Source organism: Zootoca vivipara, chromosome 14 (assembly GCF_963506605.1).
Source record: "Zootoca vivipara chromosome 14, rZooViv1.1, whole genome shotgun sequence".
NCBI lineage: Eukaryota > Metazoa > Chordata > Lepidosauria > Squamata > Lacertidae > Zootoca > Zootoca vivipara.
Window position 1 is genome coordinate 37,100,621 of NC_083289.1, and position 24,848 is coordinate 37,125,468.

General features: G+C 42.2%; 1 protein-coding gene across 6 annotated transcripts in view; it reads left to right on the forward strand.

Moving 5' to 3' along the window:
- LOC118092933 (ankyrin repeat and fibronectin type-III domain-containing protein 1) overlaps window positions 1-24,848 on the forward strand; it is a 381,090-nt gene that overhangs the window by 265,914 nt on the left and 90,328 nt on the right. For 4 of the 6 annotated variants that reach the window (XM_035131606.2, XM_035131611.2, XM_035131608.2 and 1 more), the window contains one exon: window positions 20,350-20,478. The exons of the other annotated variants lie outside the window; for them this stretch is intronic. In XM_035131606.2, coding sequence (XP_034987497.1) covers window positions 20,350-20,478 — 129 coding nt within the window. The remainder of the gene's footprint in view (window positions 1-20,349; window positions 20,479-24,848) is intronic. 6 annotated transcript variants of the gene reach the window in all.

The following is a 24,848-nucleotide window of genomic DNA, read 5'->3' on the forward strand; positions in this document are numbered from 1 at the left end:
CAGTGCAATTATTCTGTGGTGGTGCAGTTTTGAGCTGGTAGAATGAACTATACTGCTTCAGTCTGCATGTAGGGAAATTCCTCTTCCCATATGTATATACAATTTGTGTGTTTTAATACACTGTAAAAGTTGTTTGCGTGTTAAAACAACAACCTTAAAGCAGTTTACAAAAATAATAAAACAATAAAACTATTGGTAAAAGCTGTTAAAAACAACTTTTTAAAGCATTCAGAAACATAGCTGCCAAGTTATCCCTTTTTTTTAAGGGAAATTCCATTATGCTGAATAGGCTTCCTCGCGAGAAAAGGGAAAACTTGGCAGCTATGTTCAGAAACAATAAAAATCAGCAATAAGCTAAAAAGCTTATTACAACACATGTCAGCTTTCAACTACTGTATTTTACTTGCTTTGTTTACCCATGTCCTGAGATAACCACCAGAGGCGCTTCTCTGTGTTCTCCTGCAGGCAGAAATAAGGTGGGGTAGTCACAAGAGAAATAGCCTTAGCAATATGGACAAATAGGGCAGCAAAAGATGGCAAAAATGTCTGGTGCTCAGGTACCTTCTGGCAGAGCCTAGGTGGTAAACAGTGGTCCAGCAATACAGCTCCCACTTGTGTGCAATTGACTCATGTGCGGTCACATATACATGCAGCACCAGGAAATAATTAAATAATTTAGTTCATTCCAGGAAATTGAGGAAGAGAGCTAGAGAATCTTCATAGCTCTTGAAGAGACCCTCCCAGGAGCCCAAAGAGAACTTCAGTGAGGGTGGAGAAGAGACTGAGGCACAGGGGGCTTTGGTTAGGCTGCTCAACCTCCCCGCCTAACAGCTGGTGCATGCTGTAGCACAGAAGCAGCAGCTGCTTTTCCATACATCCTCCAGTCAGCCCCAGAGCTTCAGTTTTATATGTGGATATTTTTAGATACAGTATTTTTGGTCTGGAATTGGAGAGAGAGTGGCAGAGAGGGCATTTTAAAAGGTGTTAAGAAGGTGCTCCCTGCTTACATGATTTTCACTTATGTGCGTGGGGCACCGGAACGTAACCCCTGTGTAAGTAGGGAGCTGCCTGTAATTCAGGAAATGCTAGCATTCTACTTCTTTCTTATTTTTTTAGCATTCAGTGTTGTTAAAGGTGTTATATTTTTCACCTGGCACCATGGGCTATATCTTGAGGTTCACTGCTATTTTCCAATTATCAGTGAGAAAAACCTTTATAAAAGGTTGTCTTCATAGAGCTGTTTGGTTAGCTTTCTGTTAAATGGGTAGGTACAAACATATTTCCTCAACAATGAGAAAATGGAGCTGGCAACAACACAATAGTAGCTTACAGTCAGTCCCACGACATTCCTCTATTTCTCTGAAATGAGCAAACCTTTAAACATTCCAGAGTGTTTCTAGACAGCAGTGGGTACAACTCATCTGATCTCAGAGAAAAAGAAGAAATGAAACAGGAATACTCATATTCACATCACAAATTTCTGTCCCATTCTAAAAGCCAATTTAACTGCAACATGATGATTGGGTTGCTTTTTTGCTGGTGTCAGAATGACAGTCTGCCATTGTTTCCTACAACTATATGAAATATTACATATATTGATTAAAAAAAACCTCTCATATATTTTTGTTTGCAAATTTTGTTCCAAACCACCAGAAATTATGATGATTATTTTTGCACTACAAAACTAGCTAGAACTTTGGGGCTGGCTTCAGGTGGAACTGTTTTTTATTTTTTAAGTGTAACTTGCTTTGGAAGCCAATTTCCCCTCTTCTTTGCGTTTAACTATTGGAATACTTGCTTTGCATGTTTAAGGTCACAAGTTTCAATTCTCAGCACTTAAGGAACCAAAAGATGAGACATGAGAAAGACCTCTCTGCCTAAGTCCTTGTAAAGCTGTCATTGTGTCAGAGCAGACACAATTAACAAGAGCCTGATTTAGTAGAAGACAACATATTTTCACATATCAAAGTCGAATTTCCCCTTGGTTAAAACCAACCTGCCAGAAAGTCTCAAGAACTGCTCCAATACCTTTGTTAGGTTCCCCATGAAGGTAACCCACAGCAACCTACCCCCCCCCCCCCCGCATTGGCTCTGCTTTAGGATTCTGTGCCTGCACTTAAAAATAGACAATATCCACAGGGCTGTTAATTGTAATGCGCCCTGATAACGCTCTGTTATCAGTAATTTTGCTCCTCGAATGACTAGCAGCTCCTCGAATGACTAGCAAAGAGTGGTAGAAAATATGTGCAGGGGCAAACATGCCCAGCATCAGCGCCTAGCCAATGGGCCTGATGCTGGTCATCACTGCATTCTTTATTCCTTATTATCCAGGGGCCAGGCACCCAGGCATATTCACTGTTACAGATGATCAGCTCATTTTATTATTTCCTCTTTTTTATATATATAAAAAATCTACATAGAAACGGTTCTTACTTCAAAATAAAGTAAATGTGTTTACCATCAGGGCAAAGCCCATTCAAAGTGATTTTAAATGAGTTTAAAGGAATTTAAAATGTGAAAAAAGTAAAAACCAGGACACACCAAAAATGCCCCCCAAAGTGATTTTTCAATTGACTTGCCTAAGATTCAGGACAAAGTGCCACCTTTTGGAAATTCCCCCGGACGTCAATTCCACCTTTGAAATCCCAATAATATCTGGGGAAATCTGGATGTATTGCAGCCCTATTCGTTCCTTTTAAAATTGGGATTAGCAAGCATTTTTCTCCTCTTTGCATGAGGAATGTAGAAGCAGTTGTAAAACATAGTCTTGGGATGGTGGAGAAGAGAAATACATGCCCCACAGTTTAAAATTACCTGGCTACACCAGGTGCAGTACTTGTGTGTATTCTTGCAACATCTAACTCGGGTCAGCAAACTTTTTCAGCAGGGGGCTGGTCCACTGTCCCTCAGACCTTGTGGGGGGCCGGACTATATTTTTTGGGGGGGGGGAATGAATTTCTATGCCCCACAGATAACCCAGAGATGCATTTTAAATAAAAGCACACATTCTACTCATCTAAAAACACCAGGCAGGCCCCACAAATAACCCAGAGACGCATTTTGAATAAAAGGATGCATTCTATTCATGTAAAAACATGCTGATTCCTGCTGTTTCTGGAATGCTACATTGCATTGCAGTGTATTCTACATTGCAGTGTATTCTAGTTATACATTATGAAGTTTTGATTCACATTGTCCACAGTGAATTTTCCATATCTCTTCAAATATATTTCCCATCTCTAATCCAGGGACACAGGTGGCGCTGTGGTCTAAACCACTGAGCCTCTTGGGCTTGCCAATTGGAAGGTCGGCAGATTGAATCCGTGTGATGGGGTGAGCTCTCGTCGCTCTGTTCAAGCTCCAGCCAACTTAGCAGTTCGAAAGCATACTAGTGCAAGTGGATAAATAGGTACCGCTGCGGCAGGACAGTAAACGCGTTTCCGTGCACTCTGGCTTCCGTCACAGTGTTCTGTTGTGCCAGAGGTAGTTCAGAAGCGATTTAGTCACGCTGGCCACATGACCCGGAAAGCTATCTGTGAACAAATACCGACTCCTTCCCTGAAAAGCGAGATAAGTGCCACACCCCATAGTTGCCTTTGACTGGACTTAACAGTCCAGGGGTCCTCTATCTTTACATTTTTAGCCCATATCTAATTAGGGTTGGTGCTGATATTTGCTAAAATTGAAATAGAACCATAAAGCTTCAACAACATTCTCTTCCAAAATGCACTCTTTCAATGTCACCCCATACCCAGAACAATCTTGCTGCTACACACAGATAAGCCAACACAAATTTTGGCTCTAAACCTGATTGATCCAGCATCTTGTACATTTATCTTCAGTATTCTCTGCACTAGACCAATTTCTGTCATTCTTTTTGTGAAAATGAAATTTATGTTTCTGGTGGAGGATATGCAGAAGAAGCTGGTGCCACTCTTTTTACACTTACCGTATTTTACACTTATTTTACACTTACCATTTTTGCTGCTTCCCACTTCTCTAAGGAGCTTTCAGGATGGGCCCATCACATTGGCTATGCATGTTGGCAGAAAACTTTAGTATGCTCAGTATTTGGTAATGCACAGTGACTTCTCCATCGCTCCCAGTCACAATTTCATCAGAGTTGCTTACAGATGCCAAGTATTTAAAGTGAAGGTAGTATATTGTTTAAGATTGTCATCTGGGAGTGATCAAATATAATATTAGCTGTACATTCTCTAAGTGTTATTACTTAGGCAAGTCACTGTCTATCAAGTCCTATGCACATAAAATAACTGTGTCTAATGAGCATCCATGTGGGAGAGAGGAGAAAACATAATGCTGTAGTTGGATCCTGCATTGCATTATGAGAATTAGATAACTTCCACGTCCCCTTCCAACTCTCTGATTCTGTGTTATAGATTCCTAAAACCACTGATTTACAGGTTAATAGCTAGTATAGAGAATGCATTGGTGTAGATACAGTTTATTCTCAATTTGTCATGCTATATGACAAACATTACAATGCAATGACTAGAGACATGTGCAAGCAGATCTGAAGGCGGGGAAGTGCAGTCTGAGCTCAACATAAATTGTAAGGATCAGATTTGTTTGATGTAAGTATGCACTAGTGCCACAGGTGCACAGTAGAAATAAAAGCACATGGCTTGCGGGCCTATCCACAGTGAGCCTGCAAGCATCCGGGGGAGGGGGACCGACCCATGGAGTCCAGCAATAGAGATTCAAAGAGGGCAAAGCACTGTAGGGTAAAACACATGTGCCAAATACTTTTGGAGAGAGTTAACAAGTATAGGTGTTTCTACACATAAAACCTCTGAACCAAAGTAAGTGAGCTAGAGTGCTTGATCTTAGAGGAAAGCATAGATACAGTGGGTGGAACGGAAGCTTGAGGGAATGGAGAAAACCAATGGGAGAAAGTTCTCTCTGGATACGTACCCTATAGGAAGGACAGAGAAGGTTATAAAGGAAGTGTTATGTCTCCATACATCAAAGAGGAAATAGAGCTCAACAAATTAGAAATCCCAAATGGAGCAGAATTACTGTGGCTTGTGTCTACAGAGTAATTTAGTACTGGGGACTTACTACCGTGTTTCTCCAAAAATAAGACACCGTCTTATATTTATTTTTCCTCAAAAAAACACACTATGGCTCATTTTCAGGGGGTGTCTTATTTTTTTCCTCCTCCTCCTGCCGCAGCCGGCATTGCTGCTGCGCCTATCACTATGTCTTATTTTCGGGGTATGGCTTATATTCCTTGAATGCTTAAAAATCCTGCTATGACTTATTTTATGGGTATGTCTTAAAATATGAGAAACAGGGTATCACCCCTCCCTGACCAAAATGCCCATGGTGATATTGAGTTTGAAAATGGGTGATATTGACATGAACAATGAAATCAAGGTGGCATCCAAAGAAAGAAGTGTGGTAGTAATGGCTGATTTCAATTATCCTCATATAGACAAGGTCAATGCATATTCTAGTTTGAACAAACAGGTAATGTTTCTAGATACACCATGTCTCACTGAAGCAGAACCAACATAGCTTCTACAAGGGTAAATCCAATTTCACTAAGAGTTCTTTGAGAGTGTCAACAAGCATATAAATAGGGGTGACCACAGTCAACACTGTGTACCTAGACTTTCAAAAACCTGGAAATACCCCACCCCTGGGCAGAGCATTTCCTACCGGCAGTGGTGGCCATGGAGAGACAATGGGATCAGAAGCCAGGATGGCTTTTGTAATTCCAGGACTGTTCTTGGAAAATCAGGACACTTGGAGGGTATATAATACAGGCACCCCACTTACGCGTGATTGACTCACGTGTGACCACGTATACACACGGTGCCGGGAAATAAATAGATATATTTAAAACAGGAAATTACAGGAGATAGTTGGAGTGTCCTTGTGACTCACAAGAAGAACCTTCCAGGAGCCCAAAGAGGATGTCAGTGTGTGTGGAGGAAATCCCAAAGAGCCCGGAGGTAGAGCAGGGCTTTGTTTAGGCTGCTCAGCCTCTCCGCCTAACAGCTGGTGCATGTGGTAGCACAGCAGCAGCAGCCACTTTTCCACGCATGCTCCAGCCTCCAGCCAGCCCATGAACTTCAATTCTAGTTGTGAATATTTTTAGATGCAGTATTTTTTTGTCTGGATTGGAGAGAGTGGGAGAAAGAGAGCAGCAGAGAGGGTGTTTAAAAGGTGCTTAGAAAGTGCTCCTCCCATACACGATTTTCGGTTATGACCAGGGGGGCCCAGAACGTAACCCACACATAAATGGGTGGGGGGAAAGACACTTAAAATCATATGTAGTTTATTACCTCAGTTTTCTACCAACTTTTCTCACTTGTGAAATCTATGAGCCAATGATTAGTAACTACTCTTCATAGCTAGGGGAATGTTAAGAAACTGAATAGCTTCAAGTTATTTCTAGTGATAATGGGTTATAGCCATGTTACCCAGTAAGCTGGTCCATATATGGTCCACCAAGTCTCTTTAGTTGGCCCATGTTGCCCTCTCTGTGTTTCCCTCCCAACACATGCCCCCTCCCCTGATTGTTTCTCACAGTTGCACAACAAAATATAGAAGCTGAGACTAGGGCACTGGTGCCCAGGACCTGCAAATGAGTGAGACAGTTTACACTCCCAGTACATCACATCCGGGAATGGGATTGATTTAGTTGATAATTTAAGCAGAACTGGATTATAGCTTCATTTGAATGCTATTGAAATTGTTTGAGAAGTTAAGATGTAGCTGCTTTTACCTTGCAGACCCATTCTGAAATGATGAAGTATGGGTTGCTGTTGACTCTACAACTCCCTGCTGCCTCTTTCTCTCACCACCACCACCCCCTTTTTAAAAATCCCTGTACTGTACAATGACTTGTTATGTAAAACACCAGTGTGTGTGTGTGTGTGTGTGTGTGTGTGTGTGTGAGAGAGAGAGAGAGAGAGAGAGAGAGAGAGAGAGAGAGAGAGAGAGAGAGAGAGAGAGAGAGAGATTCTTTAGTGTTGGAATCTGAGTCACATGGGGCTGTTTTATTCCCCCCCTCTGCTAATCTCGTTTCTATAGAAACAAGATTGGGGGGGAAAACGACAAGCGGAGAAAGAAGAGAGAGAGAGAGAGAGAGAGAGAGAAGAGAATTAAGGTGATGGGAGAGGAAAATATGGGTGGCAAATGAAGAGGAAGGTCTTGTTTTGGTGGGTGGGGTTGAAATGTAGCCAGAATAGGCTGTTAGGGAAAACTGGCAGCCCCTGAATGGGAATTTTGGCCAGCAGTAGTTCAGTTTAGGTTATTGTCTATGATGGAACGTGTGCATGTGTGCATCTTGGAAAGAAGGTGTTTCAAAATATTTCCTGAAGTGAATTCATCATCCTGAGCAGGAGGCATCAGAAAAAGAACAAGCCCCAAGTATTTAGCAGGTGAGTGAGAAAGCAGCAGTACCGGTGGGGGACCTAGGGAGGAAAGCTAAAGTGACACTGATTCTAGCCATATTTTTGGCACTCTTTCCTAACTGATGGTGCAGCCAGCTGGCAAGGGGTCTCATTCCCCAGGATGTTGATTGGTTGATTCTCTTTCCCACCCCGCTTCCAACACACCAAAGCTCTGAGCACATTAGCTTAGGGATGAGGGACAGAATATTGTTATTTACCTGCAGTTTGTCTTAGTACTTAGATATGTGCATGTATGATGCCACTCCTCGCCATCCAGTTGTGTGACAGGGTTCTAGCTTAGATAAATTTACATTGTGTTTGTGTCTTGATAGATTGATTCGAAGGGGGGGGGGATAGCATCTTTGCATTCAGTTAACTAATTTCCTGTACAAATCCAGAAAAACTTCAATTCACCCACCCAAAAGGCTTCTGATCCATATAGGTGTGTTTCAGCAACTTGATATTATTGCCTGCATCCATCTATATCAGGAGTAACCAATATGATGCACTCCAGATGATGTTGGGCTACAACTCCCATCATTCCTGACTATTAGCCATGTTGACTGAAGCTGTTTGGAGTTGCAGTCCAACAACATCTGGAGAGCACCACCTGATTTTCATCTACAAGCCATGGTAAGCAAGATTCCACTGGGCTGGTGATGAATGCAGTCAGCAGCACCCACAGCAATTTGTCTCTCAGTATTGCTGTCATCCAGATTGCTAAGTGCTTTAGCTAGAGGTGTATGTGCTGTAGGTACCCCTCATGCCTTAAAAGGACTATTTTTTTAGTACAGGCAATAGAGAGGTCCTTCAGAATTTGCTTGTTGCACATGCACTTCTCAAAACTCCTTTATAAGTACATAAGCCCACCCTTGGGACTTAGTCTGCTCTAAGAATTACATTCATGCATCCTGATCCTTCCAGTTTTCATTGCATAAGCACATTGCAACTCCAGAGCTATAGTGCTATGTGCAGAACGATGTCCATGTACAAGTATATGACAATGGCTTGCTTTGTGCATCTTTTACATACAGATGACTTAAGCATACAGGTAATAATGGCACAGATGAATGCATAACTTCATGGGCTAGTTGTTGTGTGTCACTTTCCTGACACATAGCCCTTTTTTTAGCCAATTCATGATTTATAGAGCAGCCTAATGATAGACCCTGGTATGTCATCTGCAGGATTTTTTATGTGTTCTGTCACCAGAGGAATGTATTCAATTAGTGTGATTTTATTGTGAGTTTTGTGACTTTGGATTCCTTAGCTTCTGGTTTTGTTTTGTTTGTTTGTTGTTGTTGTTGTTGTTGTTGTTGTTGTTGTTGTAATAAAAGGGGTTATCAGTCCTTGCAGCTGTTTTGGTTATGTGATGGATTTACGTGTTGTATAACTTTGGAAATGAAGCAGTACCAAGGTAGTAACTTAAATATAATGTACATATAAAAACTCCTGAAGTGGGAATATGAGAAGACACTGGCTTATGGTTCCTTGGTGTTTGGGGATAGCAACTCTGATTTCTTAGCGTGGAAGATTTCGTCTTCCATTTGTGATACTCACTTCAGCTGGATAGAACTACAGGGTTCTCTGAAATAATAAATCTCTGTTCATCCTCATAAAATCAAAAGTGTTATAACTCTGGATATGAGAGACAATTTCCATTGCCTTCTACCTATACAGTATGAATTAGGATTTTTTTAGGGCCTATATGTTGTCTTGTTTTGCGAGATGAGCAAGTGGAAAAATAAATGCAGCATGATGGACCAGCCCTTGCTAGTATAAAGACAATATGATATTTAGGTATGTTCGGTTAGACAGAGATACAGATTGCACGCTGCTCCATAAAAATGCGTGCCCAACTTCAGAAGTGATATTCTGAAGCACAGCCTTCTTAGTTGTGGTGCCTTGGCTCTTTTTACTTTTTAAGGTGTTATAGAAAAGCTGCTTTATTTTCTTTTGCTCTAAGTCAGGCATCTTCAAACTGTGGCCCTCCAGATGTTTTGGCCTACAAGTCCCATGATCCCTAGCTAACAGGACCAGTGGTCAGGGATGATGAGGAATTGTAGTCCAAAACATCTGGAGGGCCGAAGTTTGGGGATGCCTGCTCTAAGTGAAACTTAGTTTTCTTAAAATAAAATTTCCAAGCTGCCACTAAATTTAGCCTAAAGCAAAATTTAGGCCAATTAGGAGAATTCTGCTCAGGTGAAACAACTACCAGCATAGTAATTACAAAGAAAGCTGAAGATAACTACTGAAATTAAGAAAAATTATCAGGGCTTCATATGTCTTTACAAATAGGGTAGGTGATTGTTGTTTTGACCCTGGAAAATGCAAAAATCATAATAGATTGGTTTGATTTCTGAGGATAGGGTTTTCACAAGATTCTTACTTCAGGCTGAATGAAAAGGGAACTAATTCTCAGCTGAGCTTCCTTCCTGAAAGAAGAGCCCTTTAAAAATGTTAATGCTTATAATGGCATACCTGCAAAAAAAAATGTGTGCCTGCATAGCTGCTACCTGAGCATGCACTGTACATCCATGGCAATATTTTGATGTATCTCAGGAGGACATTTCTGCCTAGGACTGGCTGTGCTCACAAGTAGATAGGAAGCTTGACAAACTCATTACATTTGACCTCATCAACCAACTTGTAGGACATTGTTCTAAAGTATTTCGTGTGTTTGTTTTGCTGAAAGGGTGTATCAGATACACACGAATGTCCCTTAAGAAGAGATAACAATGCTACTTTCCCCATTTGATAGAGGCACATAACTGAATGTTTGTTCCAGAGCAACTTTAAGTCAGCCAGTTACCTGAATTCAGGGCTTGTGTATGCTTTGATTCTGTGGGAGCACAGAAAAGCTGCACAATGTGGAACTGATGGTAGAATTTGGCTTTCTGAGAGTTAAGCTTTTGTTTTAAAGCAGTGTGGCCAGGAGTGTAAATTCACTGCCTTGTATTGCCCCTTTCTGCTATCTGTGACTCACAGAAGCAGAATAAATAATCTGAAGGAAGTGAAATGTCAGTTACAGTGTAAGGTTACTGAAACTACACAAAACTCTTTGTAAATAAATGGCCACAGCTTGCTGACAGGCCGTCCTCGGCATAATTTTAAAGGTAGCAAGGCATGGTTTGAATGCACATGATGTAGCTGTGCTAAGGAGATCTGTGTCTTATTTATTTTTTATTGATTCAGTCATTAAAATTTCTATCCCATTCTTCCTCCCAAAGCAGTCCAGGGTAGCACACAATAAAACAGCCGAAGAATACACATTTTTTTAAAAAAACAAAAAATAAATTAGGAAAAACAAGCTGAGCTTGAACCCTGGCAAGACGGAGGCACTGTGGCCGAGAAGCTGTCTTGTCTGAGAAATTGGTCAGTTGCCTACCCTGGATGTGGTTGCACTCCTCCTGAATGAGCAAGTTTGTAGTCTGAGGGTGCTTCTAGATTCAGCTGTCACTGAAGGCTCAGGTAGCCTCAGTGGGGAGAACTGCCTTTTAACAACTGCAACTGGTATGACAGCTATGGCCATTCCTGGATAGGGGGAGCCTTGTCACAACAGTTGATGCACTGGTTTCTTCAAGACTGGAATACCTGTACTGCAATGCTCTCTGTGCGGGGCTTCCTTCGTGCTTGAAGTAGAAGCTGCAGTTAGTGCAGAATGCTGCAGCATGATTGCTGACGGGAGTGAGGCCTTGGCAGCATATAACACCTGCACTTAGAGATCTGCGCTGGTTGCTGATTTGCTACCAGGCCAGGTTCAGGGTGTTACTATTAGTATATAAAGCACTTAACAACTTGGGACTCGTGTACCTATGAGATCATCTTACCTCACATGTGCCCACTCAACCACTTCCATTGGCAGAATTGGCACTACAACAGGTGCCACATAATACCTGTTTCGCATTTGTAAGAACCCAGTAATTTAGTGTGACAGCACCTACACTTTGGAACTCCTTGCCTATTGATAGAAAGCAGGCACCGTCACTGTACTCTTCTCACCTCCTAAAAACATTCGTGTTTAGATAAGCCTACCCAGATGAAAATTGAGGTAATTTTTATCTGTTTTAGTATTTTAACTTCTGCATGCTTGTAAGTATATGGGCACAACTTTTTCCTGATTTTATTGTTTTACCTTTTTGAAATCTGCTTTGAGGTTTTTAACAATCAAGCAGTGTACAATTTTTTAATAAATAAACAATAAAACAAAAACAATTAAATATGCTCATAGGTAATAAGTTTAAGGTTACTGGGGACAGTATATTTCAACCATCAAATGCCTGGGTGAACAGGAATGTTTTAAAATTCTTTTTGAATGTTAACAAAGGGGGAGAGAGGCACATGTTGCCGGGAAGGGTATTCCATAAATAGGGAACTGCCATCAAAAAGGACTTGTGCAGCACCAAGGGCTTATCCAGACTTCTGGTTGTCCCTCTGCTTTCCCCCAGGGAAACCTGATCTTTGCCAGTGAATTGGAGCAAATATGGATTGGGTTTTCCATGGATTGATGTTTGCTCTGACTCAGCACTAAAAAGTGGGTTTTCCTAGGGAAAGTGGCAGGACAAATAGAAAACCACTCAGACCTCAGCCTAGAAAGCAATGGACAAGCTGGAAACTGCCTGGACCCATGCTTTCTAGGCATGAGACAAGTGGAAGTATGGATGAGCATCAACTATGCATCGCCCAGTGGCAGTACAAACACATGGTCCCATCAGGATACCCCACTCATCAATCTAGGAATTGCACTCTGCCCTAACTGCAACGTTTAGACTGCCTTCAGGTGCTATGTAGAGCACATTTCAGTAGTCTGCGCTGGAGGTCACTGGTGATATTGTAAGTTTCTGCAAATTCTCTGTCCACTGTCTTCAGTTCCATGGAAGAAAGGCAGCAGTAAAATAAATATGTAAAGGATCACAGAATCACAGAATTGTAAGTGGCAAGGGACCCACTTACAAGTTATCTAGTCCATAACTTGTGCTCTTAATTAGAAGCCTGTATTCCAAAGCTCCTGAAACAACCAAGTGAATACTGTTTGCCAAAATGTCTTGCTATTAAAAGATGTACTTTGTGGTGCTAAATGCTAAGGCTAGGTGAAATTCCCCACCCAACCCCCACACTTGTTTGGCTCAGCATTACTAAATATGTATCTTTAGTAAAGGTAAAGGGACCCCTGACCATTAGGTCCAGTTGCGGACAACTCTGGGGTTGCGGTGCTCATCTCGCTTTATTGGCCGAGGGAGCCGGCGTACAGCTTCCGGCCACCTGTCCCAGCACTGTTTACTCTTACAGCAGTTTTTTAGGGTCTCACACCATAGGTCTTTCGCACCCCAACCCTTTTAAATGGAGTCTAGGGATTTGGTTTACATTTAAAGGTGACTCTATCAAATTACATACACACTATCCAAAACAATATGAGAAATGAAACCCAGCTATCTCTTTGAAATTTGCACTACAGTGGTGCCTCGCTAGACGAATGCCCTGCTAGACGAAAATTCCACTTAATGAAAGGATTTTCTGATCGGAGGTTGCCTCGCTATAAAATGAGATTTTCTATGGCCACCGCTTCATCTTGCGAAGCGTGGCCATAAAAACCTCCGATCAGAAAATCAGGGCATTCATCTAGCGAAAGGGGAACCAGCTGTAGCAAGGGAAGAAGGCAAAGGAAGCTCAGCTGAGAGGCGCTGACAGCTGTCACCGCCTCTCAGCTGATCTCCCTTTGCCTTCTTTCCCTGCTGCAGCTGGTTCCCCTTTGTGTTCCACTGGTCTCTGCCCCAGCAGAGACCAGCGGAACACAAAGAGGAACTAGCGGGGGAGGAACTAGGTGTCCGCCCGCTTGCCTTTGCCGAGGCGGCGCTTTCTTGGCGAAGGCAAGGGGGCGGGCTAGGTAGGTGTCCCCCGCTTGCCGGCATGGAGCACGGTTTCGGAGGTCTCCGAGGTCGCGCTCCATGTCGGGGGAGGCAGGCAAGACGCGGCGGCGGGGGAATGTCTTCCCCCGCCACCGCGTCTTGCCGCGCACAGCCGGCATGGAGCGCGGTTTCGGAGGTCTCCCGAAGCCACGCTCCATGTTGGGGGAGGCAGGCAAGACGCGGCGGCGGGGGAACGTCTTCCCCCGCCACCGCATCTTGCTGCGCACAGCCGGCTTGGAGTGCGGTTTCGGAGGTCTCCCGAAGCCGCGCTCCATGTTGGGGGAGGCAGGCAAGACGCGTGCCTGCCTCCCCCAACATGGAAGGTCTTCCCCCGCCGCCGCTTCTCGCCGCTTCTTGCCAGCATGGGGCTTGGCAGAGGTGGGGGAAAGGTGCAGGATCGTTCCTTCGCCTTTCCCCCACCCCGCCCGTCGGAGCCGGATCCGACGAAGCTTCTGAAGCTTCGTCCGATCCGGCTCTGTCGTTGGCAGCAGCGGCACTTGCTCTCTTGGCTCGGGGAAGCGCCTGCCTGCCTTCCCCGAGCCAAGAGAACAAGCGCCACCGTCGCCACCAGTTCCCCCCGGAGCCCATAGGAACGCATTAATTGACTTTTAATGCATTCCTATGGGAAATGGTGCCTCGCTAGATGAAATTTTCGTAGGACGAATTGAGTCCTGGAACGAATTAATTTCGTCTAGCAAGGCACCACTGTAATCTGAATTTTCCAATGAAGTCATCCAGTCAAATAGTTACAAAAAATAACTCTGTGAAGCGCTGTGTGGAGCAGCAGGTGGTGAATAACAACAAAAGCCACAAATTTGGGCATAGATCCCTTAATCACCCAGCCTGCCTACTGGGTGATCTGTTGTTAGCTGACAGTTGAGGATTAGCTGGTGTTGGGATCCCCCATGGCATGAACTACTTCTTGTGGTACCCATTAGGCCAGTAATAGAGGGCTCTGTGGCCTGTTAGCCTGACTAGGTTTCGGGATAGAAAGTGCTGCCTACCAGAATCCTTTAAGTGGAACCTCCTATTGGATGGGGCTGGGTGCCCCTTCCTTCTAAGGATCCAGCCAGATGCTCCAATGTGTCAATTGCTCCTCTCTCCCCTGCTGCACCCGGCCACAAAATGGGCCTCCCTGATAAATTGGGGAATGAAAGAATGTTTGGGGGAAAATATGTATAAAAATAAATATATATTTGGTGAAATTGCTTGCAAATATGTGTACATTATTCAAAACAGTGTACAAAAATGTGTTTATTAGGAGAAATTGGCACTAAATTGCTGGTTAATTTTTATGAGGTTTTTTTTCATTTATTTTTTTAATTGCAGGTTGCTGCAGAATTGTGGAGAACTGAATTTAAGGCTAGAAAAATGAGAAACTAAGAGAATAGATTGACATATCTTTGCATCCCTAATTGAGACACCAGATTTGAACCTGGAACTTACTGCGTTCCCAGCACGTGCTCTATCACAGACATATGAACCATCTTCATTGAGATTACAATATAACAAACTAATAATAATATCCTTCACCCTTATTTTTAGAAATAATTCCCACCCCCTGTTAAGCATACTAAGTGTTCTCTAGGGCATTGTTAAGAAGGACGCAGCTGTAAGCTGTGATGTGAGGAGCCACTTTCATATGGAAAGGGGGGAAATAGTGTGTGTGTGTAGAAAAGACTGGGTGGGTTTTATAATGCATTGTTTTTCACACTATGTTTTGACTATTGCAGGTGCTGTGCATTATAAATGCAGTACAAGTTTTTCTAAAGAAATCACATACACAGTAGGCTACACAGCCAGCATTAACTGGCCAAACTAGACACAAACTGCTTTTAAATTACAATTGGCTTTAAAGTCCATCCTGTATTGGACCCCCTTCAGAAAAAAACAAATAAACTAGTACTAAAGTCCCAACTGCATGATGACTGCAGAAATCTGCTTACTTTAAATCCACCCTCTGAGTGTTTCTGAGTGATGATAAATTCCAGAATTTTGACTTATGATAAATAAAATGAATAGCAGATGAGGAAAAGATGTGGCTATCCCACTCATCCTGGATGCAGTATTATTACACTTCACAATATATAAACCAGAATCTGTTTGCAGTGTAAATGATCTGCATTATACACATATCTATATGCTGTTAATTCCATGTTAAGCCCTTGAAAGACAAAGACAAATCTAAAGCCTCTTTTTAAGAAGCCATGTTATTTGTTCCTGAAAGTTACTGCTTCCTATTAGGATTAGGACCTTGAAGGATATTCTCAGTAGGAATATCCTTGAAGTAAAGACTTGCTCTACAGAAACCTAAATATGCTCTCTACTGCAGACCCAACAGTGAGTTAGTTCCCGAAATAAACTCCCATACATTTCAAGAGTCCCAATCCTTGTATTCTAGAGAGGAGAGCCCCCAGCAGTGGCCGACTTTGGGCTTTAAAATTTCAGCAGCATCCTGTGCAATACCAAAATTCAGCAACCCCACCACCACCACCTCTCTCCTTCTGTTGTTCATCACTGTTGCAGTATCCTCTGCAGCACCCTCTTGGTTGGTGCCCAGTACAGATGAACCAATTGGATCCCCCACAAAATAAATCCACCTAGATAGCTCATTTGGTTAGAGTATGGTGTTGATAACCTTTACAAATTATTGGTGAGCCAGCAGAAGCAAACTGGGTTTCTCCATTTTGCCAGAGAAGCTGATCAAGAAGTGTATATTGAACGTCACATAAGAAAATAGTACATTTGTCTTTGATAACTGTGATAAGTTCACCTCCTTGGTAATAAAGTAAAATTATTATTATTATTACTGAATATGCTCACTAATTTGTGGAATATGTGTTTAAAAATTGGTTACTTAAGTAAGTTTTGAATTAGGCTGTGCTCACTGCTGTACATTCTACTAGATTTCAGCAAGCACCACTTTAGTATTCACAAGCAGAAAAAAAAAGTTTGAACAGAGAGATAATTTCTATAAGAGCCATTTCTGTGGCCCAAGGCATAAAGGACCAAATGACCATAGAAAATAATAATTCCATGTTCATGGGAGGTATAGCAAAATTCTGCTTGTGGGTGTCATTGTCTTGGACAGAGTTGTTCTTGTTCAATATTGCATTGACTCTGGACTCATCAGAACCAGGAAGCAGTGACCATAAAGAATAACAACTTGCCATGGAATCAGCGGTAGCATGGTTTACCAGTGCCCAGGGTGCACACTGTGCTAGGAAGGTGGGGTGTGGAGGGTGAACGGAGCTCACCGTACCAGCCCAGCCCTTGTTGTTGCTGCAACCCCCTACCAGAGTCGCATGAGGCTATGCTGCCCATGAGAGGGGAGCCCAGCTGGCTGACAGGGCACTTGGTGGATGACTCCCCCAACGCCAGACAAAACTGCTTTTTTCTATTCAAGATTGTTGGAAAATTCAGGTATGACATTCATTTGTTAGAGGCAGACCAAGTCACTGACTCTGGTGTCCGTGGTCCAGGTGAAACATAACTCTTATATAACCATATATTCTCTGTTCAACGACAGATTTCTTTGGCTTGCATTAGATCCAAAGACAGCAGATAAGGAGGAGACAAACAAACCACTGGGAACCACTTTTGACTGGGAAGGGCGGGGTATAAATATTATTATTATTATTATTATTATTATTATTATTATTATTATTAAACCAGCATCATGGTTTTTTCTCATTAACTCACTTTTCAGTCCAAACACAAAATAACCAAGCAGCACCTGATGTGCCATAGACTTTGGAGAGGCAGAGGAGCAGATTTGGAGCTAATAGTGAATAGTGTATATGCATGCCAAGCTACTTAATGAGCTATGCTTAACTTCCAAATTAAGTGTTTAGTTTAAAAGGATGAAAGTGTTTAGTATGGGAAGATGAGCAAAGTATAAATAAGGTGGGCGCAAGTACATATCTTTGACTCGTTCCATGTGTGGATGAAAGTACTGCAAATAGATTACCATTGTTACCACAACACAGGTGACTACCACTTACAGGTACATGGGAGTTATATTCTGGGGGCCTTGCATGCATAAAGGAAAAGCCCATAAGTGAGGAGAACCCCCTAAAAAGCCTCTAAATCAGGCATCCCCAGACTTCGGCCCTCCAGATGTTTTGGACTACAATTCCCATCTTCCCCGACCACTGGTCCTGTTGGCTAGGGATCATGGGAGTTGTAGGCCAAAACATCTGGAGGGCCGCAGTTTGGGGGTGCCTGCTCTAAATGCTTGTTTTTGTTCTGCTGTGCCTCTGGTCTTTTCAGTGCCGAATAAATTTAGTTACTTTATATGTGCTTTGATTCCCCCCCTTTTTTTTCTGAAACTGAGCTTTTTCCTTGCTTTGGATTTTACCTTTGGTTTTGGGGGTTCTTTGTGAATTACCATATACTGTATCACTTTGCCTCCCGTCTTCAGTTGGTTTTTTGTACCTTGGCTGAAGGGGTAAGTTCCATGACTTGGTTCCTTTTGTGGCTTTACATTCCCCTCACCCCCACCCCCACCCCCACTTTTGCCAGATTATCAGAGTAGGGAACCAGGGTGCTTTAAAAGGCACCAGAAGCACTTTTTTCTTTTATACCTTTGCCTCCAGATCGCCAGAAAGGGCAGGGAACAGTGTGTCCAAGCCCACTGCGATACAGCTTTGCACCCAACAGCTGTTGAACGGGGTTGTGTGGCAGCAGTGAGAGCTTCTGCACACCATTTTGGAGTCCACAAGTTCTTTTTTTTAAAAAAAAAAGCCTTTTAAACCTTTATTTATGGAATTTGGTTCACTAACATCCCCTTTAGGCTCTGGGAAGGGTCTCCTCATGAGCCACGAGGACTTTCCAGGTCTCCCACAATTTCCAGGTTTGAATTGAATTATTTATTTGTTTCCCAGTACTACACATATCTGCGGTCACACATGAGTTGATTGCACGTTAAGTGAGGGTATGTCTGTATTGTTAGGTTGATGTGCTTTGATATAAGCTTGGCTCAAGAGCAACTGTCTCTTCCTTTTTTCTTTTCTTTTTTAAAGAGCAACCGTCTCTTAACCATAGTAGTCTAATTCAGTTTGCTCTATAATCTCTCACAGTAAATAAGACCAAAGGTTGCTTTTAAATCAGTGCAGGCTGTCTTCCTTTGGTTTTGTTTTATTACTCTGCCAAGTATGACAGTACTAGGCAGCAATCTTGTTTAGAGTGACCTGATGTAAACACCATTTGCTTTCACCCAAAGTTATTATGGTCACTATGTTTTATTGCATGGAAAGCTGGCACAAACATTTTATGTAATAGATCTTAAACACACAGGGCATTAGGGTCCTCTTTGGGGTCTCTGGATTCATCTTGTAAACTTCAGACTATAGTTTTCAGATCACTATGAGAAATTATGTTGAACTAGATGGGCCATTGGCCTGATCCAACAGGCTCTTCTTAGGCTGGCAGTGATACCTTTTCCAAATAATAATGATAATAATATTAATTTATTATTTATACCCCGCCCATCTGGCTGGGTTTCCCCAGCCACTCTGGGCGGCTTCCAACCGAATATTAAGAACAGTACAGTGCCTCAGGAGATCACAGATAGATGTGACTGATCACAGGACATCATGTGTTGCTAGATAACCTACTGAATGGCTGTTAAACAGAATAAGGGGTAAATGTGTGTGTGGTTAATGAATAGAAATTACAGTGAAATTTTACCTACCTGTGCAGTGCGTGAAATGGCAGTTTTTCATCTAAGCCTTTAAACCATATCACTTGGATATCTCCCCATTGCTCTGTTCAGCATCTGAATGTAGAAAAAGCCTGCGAGGTATGAGTTTGGTTTTACTGAGACCTAGTTACAGTAATTGAAATATGACTCATTACCACCTGAGCTTTGACTTGGAATTGCAGGGGAGAAATTTAATGACAGATAGCTTTTGAGCTATGGGTTCTGTTTTGCAGGCTTTAATGAGATGTGTAATTGTTCCTAATCAGATATCTTTTCCTCCAGTATTTTCTTTAAAGCTGCTTCATTTCCCGCCATAAAAAAGGCAATTACCCATTCCTTCCATCAAAGTTAAAATAAATAAATGATTATTTCTAAAGAATGATATTAAAAAGCCCAAGCCTACTCTTTCTCGGTGGTAATATTTAGACATTTGGCTTCCTCCAAAAAACTGCCTTCACTCTGTCATGAGGAACAGCAAATTTATAAACTGAAAAATATATCAATAACCAGAGTTAATGAATTGAAGATGCCAATGTTTAAAAACATATCTGAATAATGGCTAGCTATTTGAGGTTTATTCCAGTATTGTAAAGAGAGACAGTGGGGCTGCTTTTCTGGGAAATGTTTCTGAGGTAATTTGCTTGGTTAAAGTAAGTCACAAAAATGTACTGGCTTAGATATATATGTAACACACAAGTAAATACCAATATGGATGCATACACCGAGGACCACGAAGTTGCTGTTTTTGTTTTACTAACCTTTAGCAATTTCTTTGCTGACTCCCTCACCTTCATTCTGAATATCTCTTAAATCAGTGACTTCAAAACTTTCAACCTGTGCTTTAAGACTGAAAGGTGCCACCAGACTCCTTAATAAAAATGTCTTGTCGCCTTAAAAAATGCTTTACTTGCCTAGTTAAAATATGCAGTTTTCAACATTTTTTGTTTATACCGTAGTAATTATACCCCACCCTTTAGCCAAAAAGGGTCTCAGAGCAGATTACAAAAACCAAATAGCTATTGTTGATTTGTTTCTCCACTTTGAAACAGTATTCCATGCAAGTGTAGAAGAAAGCCACACTTCACACTTATTTGATGGAAGCCTAGCTATGTGAGTAAATCAGGCTAGTTTTACATGCAATGAACCACCTATAGTAGTAGGTGGTCCTGTGAATTCATTGCTCTGCTCCTTCCTTTTCTAAGATTCAGCCACCTACCGGTACCTTTCCATCTTGGGCTCTTGCTCCTCCCATTCCCTTTGGTTACTGTCATGCTATGATGAAGTTAACACCTCTCCTTTCCCCCTTCCCCAGGTCTGAGGGCAGCCTTTCTAAGTTCACACACCGGTTATCAATTAAACAGAAGCAGGAGAAGCGAAGGAAAGCTGAGTATGCCTCAGCTGAGCTGTCTGCCTTCCGTCCCAGGTCTCTGAGCATTGAATGGTAAGAGATGCAGTGTTGGGCTCAGGACAGAATAAAATCATACCACATGCATTGCCACACTTTGACCTTTTTGCCGTTACACTTTTCTATGCCAGGGAGAAACCAGCACATTTAAAGCAAATTGAGTTAAAACTGTTTGCCCATATAAGAATCCATCTGAGGGCAAGTCACATTTAAAACAGCAGGCACCCTTGATGCATCTGCAAGTGATCCTAGTGGAGATCAGAGATGCACCTAGTGTGCAGAGATGCATTTCTCCAAATAGATATGTGCCTTGGCCAGTAGTGTCCCAGGGTGTTAACAGGTGCATGTCTGCATTTCACGTGTTCCAAAAAGGAAATGGTAAACTCTGCAAACTCACTCCAAGTCAAACCACAGGACCAAGATTAACAGGCCACACAGTCAGAAGCAAGCTAAACAAAGAGTTGATTCTCAGAACTGCTTTGTAGCAGAATGCTTAATTTTTCAGTCTGTTGCTTCACATTCACAGCATGTGGATCATCTGAATCATTCATCACAAGTACAGACTGCAGTTTGGCACATGGCTGCTCAGTTCAAACTAAAAAGGTTCATGATGGCATGCCAAATTGCAATTTGTACTTGTGATGAACTGTTCAGAGGATGCACTCACCATCTTAAGATTTAGTCCAAGCTGTAAAATAAAACAGCTGGGCATGTTCAAAAACTTCTTCATACAATCAAGAGTCAGAGGATATTACTGCACAGTTCATATCACATGAAAACCCTGACTATTACAAAAAAAATAAAAAAAATCCTTAGATCCCTTAGCCACACCACCTAGCAACAGCCCTACTGTGACACAGTTATTTATTTAGATTTAAAGGAGTGGTAAGCTAGAATCTGATAACTAACTCTCTTCTCAACTCACATAACCTCATCTAAATTTTACAAAGATAAAAATGGAAATCAGTTTATGAATAGTTATCCCTGGATTGTGTGGATTTTCCCAAGCTTAAAGCAAAGCTGGGCCTTGATCAAGTCCAGGATGAGGAAGAAATTCAGTGTTGGAGGCCAAAACAAAGAGGCAATGTTGTGAAGCCAGCACACAATTTGGAATAAAGTAGAAAATGGACAGCAAGTCATGAAGGAGGGACTCAGGACTGGAACAAAACAAGCTCAGCAAGGCCCAAATGAGGAAGAAAGTTGTTCAGGCAGGTGAGGGTGAATGACAAGTTTCTCTCTTGTGATATTTTAGACCAGTGGCACACAGTTTCCACTGAAACGGTAACTAGGTACATCTTTATGTCTTCCCTCCCTTTCCATAGCATCTTAAAAAATCTTACCCATATCCTTCCCTTCCCCAACTTTACTCCACTTCATTGGCTGCTGCTTGCAGAAGACAGAGAAACATGGAATGCTATAATATCAAGTAGGACTCGACTGGACATTTTGGTCAACCAAAATTTGGCCCAAATTCTGGATGTTTGAGGGGAAGCTGCAGCAAAAAAACCTCTCCCTATCTATCTATCTATCTATCTATCTATCTATCTATCTATCTCTATTATTAAATGTGTATATCTTCATCCAAAGACCACAGGGCAGTTCATAACATTAAAAGTACAAAATAAGAACACAAAATACATAATGGAACAAAAACCAATACCTCCCTCCCATAAACACATATTTGATTTCAAAGTTCAGACAGTGGCAGTGGAAGCTTCAGGAGGTGGAATTTCAAGGGGGGAGGTGAAATGGAAGTGGTCTGAGGGCTCCTCCCTATTAAAAAAAAGAATTTTATTTAAGAGCCACTTGGAATGGCTCTTATCTTTAAACAAAAATGCTTCTTAAGATGGGATGGGGGAAGAGAAAAACCTTTGACTACCTCATAACTCCTGATCACCAAATGGCTTTCTCTCTATGGGTGTCACCTAATAGCTCGCTCCTTTTGTAAAGAAAGGTCCAAGGAGGTTAGGGGGTTTTGTCCAGCTCTAAAATCAGGACATGCATAAGTTCTATTAGTGATTACAAACACAAAGTTAAATAGGTGTCCACTTTTCAGCAGCAGCCATGTGTATAACATCTAGCTTGGCCCTTTGTAATGCCCATAATAACAACTATACTGTTAAAGATGTTGGATTTGAAGATTTCCTTAGTCTATAGGTGGCATAGATGGCCTTTGGTTCTGTGAATGGGACAGAATTCTAGCCCTTACCCAAAGAATCCCCACTTCTTGCATGGCAAGGGAAATTTGATTTGTTCCAATGTAAAATTTAGAATTTACTGTTGCTTAGTGTGATGGTGGTGGATAGCAAGCCTACTTGTTAGCATGTGAGGAAGTCTCTGGAGTTAAAACACTTCTGAGGTTTGCTTCAGTCAGCAGAGTTATTCCTGCCTACCCTGTTAGTCCATGAATTGATATCTAGCCTGTGCAGCAGGCACGCTCCGGGGCTCATGTGGGAAGTAAGTGATGAGTGCTAACTATGTAGGATAGATGTAGTGCCACCAAAACTTTTAATGAAGACACATTCTACTTTCTGAGTGAACAAGCCCAAACATTCTACAGCAAAGGTTGACTATAAAGCAAGGGGCCTCCAAATCTTGCCCATCATTGATACATCACTGGATGGGTTGAAGAGCTGAAAGTATATGAGACACTTTACTGGTAGAAGGGGCAGAGGAACTAGAGACCAAATTGCAAACATGCGCTGGATTATGGAGAAAGCTAGAGAGTTCCAGAAAAACATCTACTGTTTCATTGACTATGCAAAAGCCTTTGACTGTATCGACCACAGCAAACTATGGCAAGCTCTTAAAGAAATGGGAGTACCGGATCACCTCATCTGTCTCCTGAGAAATCTATGTGGGACAAGAAGCTACAGTTAGAACTGGATACGGAATAACTGATTGGTTCAAAATTGGGAAAGGAGTACAACAAGGCTGTATATTGTCTCCCTGCTTATTTAACTTATATGCAGAATTCATCATGCGAAAGGCTGGACTGGATGAATCCCAAGCCGGAATTAAGATTGCCGAAAGAAATATCAACAACCTCAGATATGCTGATGACACAACCTTGATGGCAGAAAGTGAGGAGGAATTAAAGAACCTTTTAATGAGGGTGAAAGAGGAGAGCGCAAAATATGGTCTGAAGCTCTCAACATCAAAAAAACTAAGATCATGGCCACTGGTCCCATCACCTTCTGGCAAATAGAAGGGGAAGAAATGGAGGCAGTGAGAGATTTTACTTTCTTGGGTTCCATGATCACTGCAGATGGTGACAGCAGTCACGAAATTAAAAGACACCTGTTTCTTCAGAGAAAAGCAATGACAAACCTAGAGAGCATCTTAAAAAGCAGAGACATCACCATACCGACAAAGGTCCGTATAGTTAAAGCTATGGTTTTCCCAGTAGTGATGTATGGAAGTGAGAGCTGGACCATGAAGAAGGATGATCGCTGAAGAATTGATGCTTTTGAATTTTAGTGCTGGAGGAGACTCTTGAGAGTCCCATGGACTGCTAGAAGATCAAACCTATCCATTCTGAAGGAAATCAGCCCTGAGTGCTCACTGGAAGGACAGATCCTGAAGCTGAGGCTCCAATACTTTGGCCACCTCATGAGAAGAGAAGACTCCCTGGAAAAGACCCTGATGTTGGGAAAGATGGAGGGCACAAGGAGAAGGGGACGACAGAGGACGAGATGGTTGGACAGTGTTCTTGAAGCTACGAACATGAGTCTGACCAAACTGCGGGAGGCAGTGCAAGACAGGAGTGCCTGGCGTCCTCTGGTCCATGGGGTCACGAAGAGTCGGACACGACTAAATGACTAAACAACAACAACTGGTAGGTTCCCCAGCTATATCCGGGCTCATTATTTCCCCACCCCTTCTGTTGCCTCCTGGGAGAGCATCATTATAACTGACAGCTCATCAGAAATTTGTCATACATACCTAATTAATATAACATCATTATTATGAGAAGAAGCAGTGAAGCCTTGTGGTTAGACTACTGAGCTTAAAAAAAAAGCCAGGGGTTGAAAGATTAAGAAGCCATCACCACTGGGATGCCACTTTACAATATCTTTTAGTACATAACAAATGATATTATTGGTCTTCTCTTTCCTCGAGTAATCTTCTTCCCGATTGGAGCTCTGTCAATAGAGCTGCCTGACAGCATCTTCAGACTTGTCTGGTCTGCCACTGCCTTTAATCAATGTTTGGACAGGTGCAGGTTTCTCCATATCTAGAGTGGGAGCAAAGTGCTACATGGAACCCCAGTTCTCTTCCTACTAAGAGGGCTCTCCAGGGTCTGGGTCAGCCATGATCCTGACAACTTTATATGTAAGCCACTCCAAACTCTCTGGTGAAAGGTATGGAAACAGGAGCAAGTACATGTTCTTCTGCTGAAGGAT